We start from the raw sequence: 12,112 nt of genomic DNA, 5'->3' as shown, positions 1-12,112 counted from the left end.
CCGTCGCCCCAGTCTGAGGTCAAGAGCGCTCTGGAGCAGGTTTTCATCCAGGATGTCTCTGTACATTGCTGCAGTCATCTTTCCCTTTATCCTGACTAGTCTCCCAGTCCCCACAGCATGATGCTGCCACCACCATGCTTCACTGTAGGGATGGTGCCTGGTTTCCTCCAAACGTTACGCCTGGCATTCACACCAAAGAGTTCAATCTTTGTCTCATCAGACCAGAGAATTTTCTTTCTCATGGTCTGAGAGTCCTTCAGGTGCCTTTTGGCAAACTCCAGGCGGGCTGCCATGTGCCTTTTACTAAGGAGTGGCTTCCGTCTGGCCACTCTACCATACAGGCCTGATTGGTGGATTGCTGCAGAGATGGTTGTCCTTCTGGAAGGTTCTCCTCTCTCCACAGAGGACCTCTGGAGCTCTGACAGAGTGACTATCAGGTTCTTGGTCACCTCCCTGACTAAGGCCCTTCTCCCCTGATCGCTCAGTTTAGATGGCCGGCCAGCTCTCGAAGAGTCCTGGTGGTTTCGAACTTCTTCCACTTACGGATGATGGAGGCCACTGTGCTCATTGGGACCTTCAAAGCAGCAGAAATTTTTCTGTAACCTTCCCCAGATTTGTTCCTCGAGACAATCCTGTCTCGGAGGTCTACAGACAATTCCTTTGACTTCATGCTTGGTTTGTGCTCTGACATGAACTGTCAACTGTGGGACCTTCTATAGACAGGTGTGTGCCTTTCCAAATCACGTCCAGTCAACTGAATTTACCACAGGTGGACTCCAATGAAGCTGCAGAAACATCTCAAGGATGATCAGGGGAAACAGGAGGCACCTGAGCTCAATTTTGTGCTTCATGGCAAAGGCTGTGAATACTTATGGACATGGGATTTCTCAATTTTTTTATTTTTAATAAATATACAAAAATCTCAAGTAAACTTTTTTCACGTTGTCATTATGGGGTGTTGTGTGTAGAATTCTGAGGAAAAACATGAATTTAATCCATTTTGGAATAAGGCTGTAACATAACAAAATGTGTAAAAAGTGATGAAGCACTGTGAATACTTTCTGGATGCACTGTAGATGTAGAGAGATAGTTACATGTCACCTTCCTAATCAGCCGACAGATGGCACTTCAATAAACGTTCCGAGCGTCAACTGGATGATAACAAACATACAAGACCGCAACATTGTTAACAGTCTGCTTTATACATAAGATTTTATTTTTTAACTGTAGGCAAGGAACCCCTCTGCCTTATCCTCACTGCTGTCCCTTCCCACAGACATTCTACATTTAATTAAAATACCAAGACAGTGTGTTAAAATAGGAACACTGAACACAACAAAGTAAACACAGTTAGGAATAAGTGTTTATTCAATACACGATTGTCATGTGAAAAAGTAAGTACACAGGCGGAGTGGTGGCTCTGAGGCTAGGGGTCTGCACTGGCAGTCAGAAGGTTGCCAGTTCGAATCCCATAAATGCCAATAGGGACTCTGCTCTGTTGAGCGCTTGAGCAAGAAGGCTCTTAACCTGCAATTGCTGAGCACTTTGAGTAGTGAGGAAAGCGTTATATAAATGCAAAGAATTATTATTATTATTACACCCCATGAAATGTTTGTTGTTTTTTTTAACATATGTGGAAGTGTACTTGGAACAGTTTTAATTAACACTTCTCGTTTTGCATCTGCTTATCTCTCTTTCACTCTTAAACCTGAGATCCCCAACTGCTGCTTAATGCAAATAGAAAATACCTCATAATTCTGATTTTCCTTTTCTTACAATGCTTTAAACAGCCACGCCGTGTCCCACAGTTTGTCTCCGTCTTACATGGCTGCTCGTTTGACACATAATCCGTAAAACAGCGACATGTAGTTAGAAATATTCAGGCCCACTGTAATAAAATATTGCTGCATCTGTAAAGGAGAAGAACAGCTAGAGAGATTGCGTGGACTCCGACGTGACACTCTGATGATCCTACTTTTCTGGGTGAGTCCGCAGGTGCTGACTGGAATTTTTTTTCTGAATGCCGTGATATAAATTGTGTGCTGTCGCTGCTCATTGGACACCTCGAGAATCATGAAGCATGTCCTCTGTCAACCAGCCAGCCTTTTACTGCTCTCGTTGTTCTTCCCCTGTGGCGGTCTGTCTTTTTGGTCACAATACACTGCAGGATTCTACAAAAACAACATTTATTTGTAGAGCACGTTTTCATACAAATGTTGCAGCTCAAAGTGCTTTACAAGATGAAGAAAGAAAAAAATGTATACAAATTTGGCAATGCTAATTAACAAAGAATAAAGTAAGGTCCTATGGCCAGGGAGGACAGAAAAAAACAAAATCTGCAGGGGTACAGAGGCCATGAGACCACCTGGCCAGCCCCTACTAGGCATTCTACCTAACATCAATGATCTTAATCAGTCCTCTGGGTTTTCAGGCTTCCTGTGGCTGATGGTCATGTGGACCTCTGGCCTTTAATCCATCAATGTACGGACGGCATGGTGCTTTGATCAGGTGATGGTGCCAGAAAAAGAACAGCAGAGAAAGTAGGGGTTGATACAGATCGTGGAGCCATGAGAAAGATGATAATTAAATGCATATACAGAATATCAGGGTTACACTAAAATGAAGCTGTGAGAAGGCCATGTTAAAATAACAGGTTTTTAGCGGGTCTTTTAAAGTGCTCCACCATATTAGCCGTGCGCATTTCTGTCGGTAAATTCGTATTCCAGATTTGAGGTGCCTAACAGCAGAAGGCCGCCCGCCTCACCACTTCTTTTAAGTTTAGCTCTTGGAATTCTAAGCAGACCCTCATTTGAAGGTCTAAGGTTACGATTTGGATTGTAGGGTGACAGGCATTCTGTTATTATTTTCTCTCTTCTTGTCTTTTCTATTCCTCACACTGAGTCAACTGCACCTTCAATTTCATTGTTCCTTTGTAAAAGTGACAATGACAATAAAGATCTATCTATCTATCTATCTATCTATCTATCTATCTATCTATCTATCTATCTATCTATCTATCTATCTATCTATCTATCTATCTATCTATCTAATAATAATAATACATTTATATAGCGCCCTTCCCATGCTCAAGGCACTTAAATATAGGAGGGAGCAGAGATTATTGAATGGTTTTGTAAACCATTAGCAGGATTTTAAAGTCAATTCTAAATGGCACAGGTAACCAGTGTAGTGACGCGAGGACTGGGGTGATGTGCTCAGATTTTCTTTTCCTAGTTAAGATTCTGACCGCTGCATTCTGCACTCGTTCCAATCGATTGATGTCTTTTTTTGGGTGGTTCTGAGTGTTGTGAGAAGATAGATAGATAGATAGATAGATAGATAGATAGATAGATAGATAGATACTTTATTAATCCCAAGGGGAAATTCCCATACTCCAGCAGCAGCATACTGATAAAGAAAATATTAAATTAAAGATTGATAACAATGCAGGTATACAGACAGACAATAACTTTGTATAATGTTAACGTTTACCCCCCCGGGTGGAATCGAAGAGTCGCATAGCGTGGTGGAGGAACGATCTCCTCAGTCTGTCAGTGGAGCAGGATGGTGACAGCAGTCTGTCGCTGAAGCTACTCCTCTGTCTGGAGATGATCCTGTTCAGTAGATGCAGTGGATTCTCCATGATTGACAGGAGTCTGCTCAGCGCCCGTCGCTCTGCCACGGATGTCAAACTGTCCAGAAGGTCGTAAGTACAAATAATAATTTAGGGAAGCCCCGTTAGCTACACTAAATCTTAACACTCAAAATGGCCTTGTCACGTTTCTTCTGAGTTCACCATGCATTCTCCATTCATTTCATGGACAGCCCCACACCTGCTAATCAGGATTAGTGTGCCTGCTATGAAGCTAGCCTGCCATTAGTTTTGTAATCAGCCGTTTTATAATTGGATTCAATTGACGTCCAGCCCAAACCACTGGGCTTTTTGTGTGTGTGTGTGTGTGTTGTGTTTTGTCGCCCTGGCACTGCTTTGAGGCTAATTTAATCTTGAAACATGTTGACATCTATTTGGATGCTGACTTTCTTCTTTTTTGTAAATTGTGATTCTTTTCCAAGGAAAGACCAAAGAGTGCCTTGGAGCGCCTGTACTCTGGAGATCATCAGAAGGGCCGGATGAGCGCAGAAGAACAACTTGAGCGCATGAAGAGACACCAGAAGGCGCTCGTCCGAGAGCGTAAAAGGACACTGAGCCAGGGGGAGCGGCAGGCCACCACGTCTCGCCTGACCTCACAGACGCCCAGACCCGTTTCTGCAGACATGGCCTCAGTACGTTAGAACGAAACACCAAAAAGAATCCACTGAAGACGCTGCGCTGGTTCACTTTTAGCGTTAGGAGTGTTTTAATGGACAGCAGATTTAGAGCAATAGGCAGAAGTGTCCAAAAAAAATGAAGACATGATTAATACTGAAGTAATAATAACTAGAATAACTGGTTCAAATAGCACAAGTAATAATAATAATAATAATAATAGTAATGATGATGACAATAACGTTAAAGAATGTAGAGTTAAGTACCAGGTACGGCAGGTAAGTCGCTCTGTGGTTTGTGTGTGGCCGGGGCAGATGGGAGCGGAGTGAGGTGGGAATGACGACAGGTGGGACAGGAGATGGCCTTTCACGGTGTGCGGGTAGAAGGGATGCACGAATGTGATGGCAAGTAACCTTTGTGGCAGGTAAAGCCGAGCCTTTCCGAAACTTTCAGGAGTGTGATATTAAAATGGACATGCGTGCAACTGGCTGTGAAATGATTCTTCATCTCAAAATCTCGTATTGGATATATTCTTTCTATATTTGTATAGCTAAACATGATAAATATATATATTTATTTTTGAGAAAAGAAAAAAAAAAAGTATTTGGCTCATATCCTTGAAGTTTCCGGAAAGGCTCGGCTGTTTTAGGAAGGTGCCGAACGCTAGCCTTGTGTAATGGAGGAATGTCTCGAGTGGGCAAAACGCCACTCACTAACTGGTGGCAAAGTGAAGCTTGTACAAATGTTTTGCACCCCATTGACATGCGCCCGCTTCTGCATTCACTGTCCCTGTGCCTAACCCATCGCGCATGACGCTTTTCTTCAGCCATCCTTCTCATTTTCACCGTAATATCTAACTTGAAGGCTAAAGCTCCTGATGTCACCAGGCCTCATTGTGTTCCTTGTAGCTGCTGCCACTGATGGGCTGTACTTTGGCGCTCACTTTCACATCCAGCTGTCCATGCTCTTCTCCTGACGCCTTCCTCTCGCTGTCTCCATTTGTGTCTCAGTTCTTCCGGACGGGTTTCTTCTTTTGAGCTCGACTCCTGTGTCTCTTTCCACTTTCAGATGTTGGAAGCCTTTGAGCGTTAGGTGAGGCTTTGAACTTCGGCTAAACGAGGTTTGGCCTCTGGAGACGTTCTGAACTGTCTGGGTGTCTGCTGCTCCTGGGCTGACGGGACCCCCTTTATAAGTCCGTGTGAACCTCCACCAGCATCGACTCTCAGGTTTACTGAGGCGCTTTGGTTCATAATGCCTTGTGATGGTAACACATTGAATTTTGCGTAATTGCTGCTAATAAATTCGTGTGTTGTTTTTTTTTTTTTATTGAACCCTAATCATTCATTAACGTTCCTCGAGCAAATCTTTTTAATTTTTTTTTACCTTATTTTAAGATCATTCAGCTATTCCACTGACTTGGGCATTCCAAAAAAAAAAAAAGGAAAGTTCAGCTCTTAAAAAGTAATGGAGGTGAAGAAACACCTGCTGAGGTCAGAAGGAACTGACAGACGGCAGAGCTCTTTGGTGTTCCATCCATTTTATGGTCTCTTAAATACATGAATTCTTTTTTAACATTTTATTAAAGTCCAGTAACATTCCATACATGCAAGTCAAACTAGATTTGAAATAAATCGACCCCACCCATGAGAAAGAGAGCCAGGTCAGCAGAGTTAAACTTTAATAACAGGAAAAATATGTAAGTGAATACGTGAATCCTGCTGAGCTCACAGTTGTCCACCATTAATGAACTTTGGCCACTTAAGATGTTTGCTGATGTTGTAGCCTCATTGTGTTCATTGTGGGCTCATTCAGAAAGCATGAAAGACAATAAGAGATGTGCCAAAGGAGAGGGCAGGCAGGTCCGTCTCATACCCGTGCTCTCTGCTTACGCCGGGTAAGGTGCTCTTGTCCTTCTGAAAACCGCAGGGCCTTTCCTAGTAAAGACACCGCCTGGATGGTGACCAATGTGTGCACCTGCTTCTGCATTCATGGTGCCCTCACAGGTGCCATGGCCACTAACAAACCCACAACACAAATGTTTGGGCCTCACGCTTGTTGACCACTTGGATTGTCCTTTTGCTCTAACCCAGAGAACATAACGGCTGTTTTTTTTTTTTTTTATATACCCAGAAACCATTTGAAATGTTGACTCGTCACAACCACAAAACGCACGACTGCTCTGGGTAACTGTCCGTCTGAGATGATGCCGAGCCCAGAGAAGTCGGCGGCGCTTCAGGATGGCGTTAATGTGTGGCGTCTGCTTTGCATAGTAAAGCCTTAACTTGCATTTGTAGATGCAGTGGCGAAAGGTGCGGACTGACCACAGTTTACCGAGTTGTGATAGCCATGACACACACAGGATCTCACATCTTGAGAGCCCGGTTCCAGATTCCTTCAATCTCTTAATTAGATTTTTTTTCTTTTGTTCTTTATTTCGCCTTACGCAATTTCTTGTATTAGGAATTTGTTAGTTTTCGCATACCACTTGGGGTCAGAGCGCAGGGTCAGCCATTTGTACAGCACCCCTGGAGCAATTACAGGTTAAGGGTCTTGCTCAAGGGCCCAGCAGAGTAGGATCTCTTTTGGCAGTGACGGGGATTCGAACCAGCAACCTTCAGGATACCAGCGCAGATCCTTAGCCTCAGAGCCACCACTCCGCCCCAAAGATTGTGCACTTTTAAGGGTGAAATGCCCAAAAATCCAACCAGTTTGTCTTTGGGGAGCGTTGTTCTCAAAGTGCTGGATGATTCATTGACGTACCTTTTGGCAAGTTTGGTGAGCCTCGGCCCGGCCCTGATTTTGAAGGACGAGGCCCTTTGTTTTAAGGCTCCTTACATACCAGAACAGGACTTTATTTGTCCTAATCTACTCTGCCAACGTTTATGAAACGTGAACGCTTACCGTATATATTCACGTATAAGTCGGGTCATAAAATCAGACCCCGACTTGTACGCCTGTTCAAAAATGCGACACTTAATTTTATTTTTATTTTTTACATCTTCATGCCTCCTCCAACCTCACACCAGTTTCTCAGACACATTGAATTTTGTTGCAGCAGCGTAGTTACCGATTTCTTTCACTTCTTCAATGACGTTTAATTTAAAACCAGCTTCATATTTCCTTCTGATCGAACACTCCATCGTAGATAAGAGATGCCCTGATGAGGGGGCGAGACACAAAAAACACAAATCAGTGCAAACGTCACTTCGGAATATTTCGGGTATCATTGTGTGGCCACGTGACCACAATAGATAGATAGATAGATACTTTATTAAATTCTCATACTCCAGCAGCACCATACTGATAATAACAATATTATATTAAAGAGTGATAACAATGCAGGTATACAGACAGACAATAACTTTATATAATGTTAACGTTTACCCCCCCGGGTGGAGTCACATAGTTTGGGGGAGGAACGATCTCCTCAGTCTGTCAGTGGAGCAGGACGGTGACAGCAGTCGGTCGCTGAAGCTGCTCCTCTGTCTGGAGATGATCCTGTTCAGTGGCTCCAGTGGATTCTCCATGATTGACAGGAGTCTGCTCGGCGCCCGTCGCTCCACCACGGATGTCAAACTGTCCAGCTCCGTGCCTACAATAGAGCCTGCCTTCCTCACCAGTTTGTCCAGGCGTGAGGCGTCTTTCCTCTTAATGCTGCCTCCCCAACACGCCACTGCGTAGAAGAGGGCGCTCACCACAACCGTCTGATAGAACATCTGCAGCATCTTATTGCAGATGTTGAAGGACGCCAGTCTTCTAATGAAGTATAGTCCGCTTAATAGCTTAAAACCAATAGAGAGAGAGTGAGAGGTTAGGAGCACACACTGATGCAGCGCATTACCGACCCACATAGAAATAAAGGCCGTGTGCTCCGTGGTGACTCTCTCAGGTGGGTGGGCAATAGCATATCGTAATCTCTTGGACCAATAGCGTGAGTTTTCCGCATTCGACTTACACAAGCGACATTATAAAATACCGGAAATTATACTGTAAAAGCAAGTCCCAACTTATCCGCAAGTATATACAGTATTTGAAAAATGGATGACTACCACATCTTCAAAAAACGATGCAGTTGATAAGTCAAACTTGAAATCCCTCATCTTTATGCTGTTTGAATGCCAGTCAAAGTCAATTTGCATTTCACTCCTTGTTGGTGGTCTTAACATTTTCCATACCATCCAAACTTTTTTGGGATTGGGCTTGTAAATTTGGATCAGTCTGTTCTCCAACCTACTTTTTCCAGTTCAGTGTTGTTGGTGACACGGCCTGTCCCAGTAGTGTTGGACGCAAGTGTTGAACCAGCGTAGCCAGGCTGTTGTAGGGCACACGCACTCCTGTCTCCTCATTCCCAGCTGCCAAATGGATGTGTCTTTGAAATGTGGGAGACGAACAACGTAGACGAGGACAGAGCATACAAACTGAGATGAGATGTGTTTGGATGAGGAGAGAGGAGATCAACCATCTAAGATGAGATGCGAGAAGAAAGCCGGGTAGACAAAAACAGAATGTACAGACTGCACTGGCACTGGCCTGGGCCTCCCCGTATAACACTCACTCACAGCGCTCTTCATACAGACCTGCCGTAAATGGTATGTTGTGCTTTCTGAGTACAAAATGAAATCAGAAGACTAAACAGTAGTGCAGTGGTTCTCAATCTGTGGGGCAGAGGGGCAAAGATGTGAAAAAAAAGAAAACAATCGAAAATATGAAAAATCCATCTATTGAAACCAATACAAATGAACTTAAACTACATTGTGATACTAGAAAAAGAAATATAGAGTTAGATGTCGATAAAAGTTAAGTAGGTATAATAAAATATGCATCTATGATATATCATTAATTAAAAAAGAGCAAATTGGTATTAGTGGGCTCCTTTCAAAAAAACCTTAGGGGGGGCGCCATTAAAACTGTTATAAAAACCCGGGTCGCAAAAATACTTAAAGGTTGAGAAATGCTGCAGTAGTGATATGTCAAAAGTGAAATGAACAAGTGTTACTCTGCATTGTCACACCGCCGCTATTTTTTCATAATTTACCAATTGCAGGCTGCCATCAAAAAGAGCTTAGCTGAGGGCCGCGTCCCTGCCATAGAAGACGTTGTTGCGATCGGAGCTGCAGTCAAATCCAGGGACTCGCTGACTCTCTGTGGTCTCCGCTGCCCGTGCACAGCAGAGGTCTGTTCTGAATGTCGCGTCCCTCGCTGTGGATTCCGTCACCAGCTTGTCCGCCATCTCTCGTTGTGAATTTGTTAGTAAAGCATCTACTGATGAGGTGACATAATGAAAGGCCATACGGTGCGTTTTCAAAGCAATAATTCATTCAGTGTGTGACAGACTTAATGGGGGGGGGGGGTTAAGGACCGTATCCATCTATTATTGTTAGTAATGGGTCTCAAGTTCAGACCTGTGGGACCCCTGGGACTGCAGGTTTTTATTCCAGCTACTCTCACAGGGGGATACTTCACGGGGTCACGCTCATTTTTTGTGTGTTGGTGCTACGTGGTAATCAATACGTTTGGGGGGGGGGGGGGGGGGTTAAAGAAATCGTCCCGTAATGGTTAAGTACAGCCTCGTGTGTTGTTCACCTGCACAAACTTAGAGGAAACGGGAGGGGAGGGCAGCATATATAAAGCAGTTAATTTTTGGGTGGGGTATTCCGTTAAGCCCTCCTATTTATGAAATTCTGGTGCCACCAGTGATGACTAATTGTAGCATCTAAATTAAGCTGTTAGCAAAAGAATATAAGCAATACACGAAAATAAATGTCAAAAATGAAACCGTTTAAAAAATACCGTCTTTTTAAAAAAAAAAAAAAAGCCACAAAATGACGCCGACTGTGTGACCCCCTCATCCCCTGCCACACTGAGGGCCACACTGCATCTTTGTAAATCACACCGGGTGACAGACTCGATTACATAAGCGGTGTATGAAATTGTAATTGGCGAGACCCCTACGTACGTCACGGAGTGGACCTCGCCGTTTAGGCTACCCAGGGCTCTTGAAAACTGAGACCATAAGATAGAGTGAACACCCGGTGGGACGCTGAGCTCCCCCCCTCACCTGACCCACAGGGGCGTGTCATCCGCCTCAGACTCGCCCGAGTTGACCACGATTGGCCGACTTTGCGTACCACGATGCTGTTGGCTGCCTTGTGACCCGTGCCGCTGAGCGGCGGGTGCTTTCTCTGCTTCCTTTGTCTCTTTTTGTCACCGAGTCATTGTCTTCATGCTCAGCAGCTTTCTGCTTGCTCATTCATCCCACCCCAACTTTTTAGATGATGGTCGCGCGTCGTCAGCGTGCAGTATGTATTTATTTATTTATTTTTATTTTCTATTTTTCTGTTCCCCGTACCTGATCACTTGTGAATGCTAACTGCCTCTGTCATGGTTGTGTTTTTTTTTTTAATCTAATATGATGTGGGCTGTGGAGTTCAAGTGTTGCGACTGACCTCTGGTTAGCTATCTCATGTAACTCCTGATGACCTCCGTGACGGACGGACGGAATATTCTGTTTATTCCACTTCCTCTTTCATTTTTTTTTCTCTTCCCATTTTTAATGTAGAGGCTTCCATTCTAAAGAATGAAAAAGCAAATAAAGAAACACTTTGCTAATAAACAGTGCGGCTCTTTTCATTCTCGTCGGTCGGTCAGCGAGCGGCTCCTACTGGTCACAATGAAGCCTGGGTTCAAAGTGCACGCGCCTGCTTGCCTTGGTTTGGTTCTCCTGACTTATTAACTGCCACTGTGGGAAGGCAGTCCTACCTGGCTGTCCACTATTGTCATATTTGAAATGTGCGGGTTTAGTTGTGACGCATTGAAACAACGTATTACACAATCATTGAGCTTGTTGTCGTGACAAAGATGGTGTCACGTGAAGGGGTAAATATTCCAGTTTTTAACTGCTAGATGGCTACAGACTGTGCAGATGGCATCTCTGCAGCTGTTGGCCAGACAGACAGAAGTATGCTGGGTAAAGTTAGGTGTGGATGTGTGTGGCGTCACGTGGAGCTCATGAGAATTGTGGGATATGCCACATTAACTCTTTAATGCCATGAGGGTGAGTCCAAAATGATCCGCACTCCGGCTGTAGAATTTATTTTAATCAACTTTCAGAAAAGACAAATCCCTCATTTTTTGACGTCATCTCCATGCTTTTCGATACTCTTTGTCCATCTCTCAACAGGTTTTAGTATTCCTTCATTAAAAAATGGTTTAGGCTGAGCCACGAATGCACCGCTGTCTTCACCTCTTCATCAGACGTGAATCTCCGTCCTCACAGGGCTTCTTTCGAAAACCAAGTCTGTTGTGGATTATTACACAGCCAGAGCCAGGGCGTTTACTGTCACTTGTCTATTCAACAGAATCATTTCATGTGCCCGCTCAATGGTGGCATCCGGCTCCTTCTTCATGGCTGACACTTGAACTTCTCTCTCTCCATTCATACGCACTTCTTCATGACCAAACACTTTCTCCATAACTGTGCACAAAGTCTTCTTTAAACATCGGCACCAGGCACACCCTCAGACCACAAAATATGAATGGTGGCACGTTGCTCTTTTGTGCAAAACACAAGTGGGGCAGCCATCATTTCTCGCACCGCAGTTAAAAACTATCAGAGACCTCGTATGGAAAGACAGTGCTACCAACACAAGTTTGAATATAAAGTGCAGATCATTTTTGACTCGCAATCGTAAAAGCAACACAAGATCCTCAGACCCCAATTAGTTGATTCAGAATGTCGGAGTCAGCTATCCAAGAAGATTTGGGTTCAAGACAGGAGTCAGCCCTTGACGTGGGCTCCAGTGCCCCACCGAGCCCACTCTCTCTCTCTCACACACACACACTCTG

At 44.2% G+C, this 12,112-nt stretch overlaps 1 protein-coding gene across 6 annotated transcripts in view; it reads left to right on the top strand.

Annotated features, from left to right (window-relative positions):
• Positions 1-12,112, top strand: part of plekha7b (pleckstrin homology domain containing, family A member 7b) — a 377,482-nt gene that overhangs the window by 346,427 nt on the left and 18,943 nt on the right. For all 6 annotated transcript variants that reach the window (XM_051923402.1, XM_051923401.1, XM_051923403.1 and 3 more), the window contains one exon: positions 4,075-4,284. In XM_051923402.1, the coding sequence (XP_051779362.1) occupies positions 4,075-4,284 (210 nt within the window). The remainder of the gene's footprint in view (positions 1-4,074; positions 4,285-12,112) is intronic.

The sequence above is a fragment of the Erpetoichthys calabaricus genome, chromosome 2 (genome assembly GCF_900747795.2).
Source record: "Erpetoichthys calabaricus chromosome 2, fErpCal1.3, whole genome shotgun sequence".
Lineage (NCBI taxonomy): Eukaryota > Metazoa > Chordata > Cladistia > Polypteriformes > Polypteridae > Erpetoichthys > Erpetoichthys calabaricus.
Note: the sequence above shows the minus strand (reverse complement) of the source record. Positions and strands in the feature narration are given on the sequence as shown.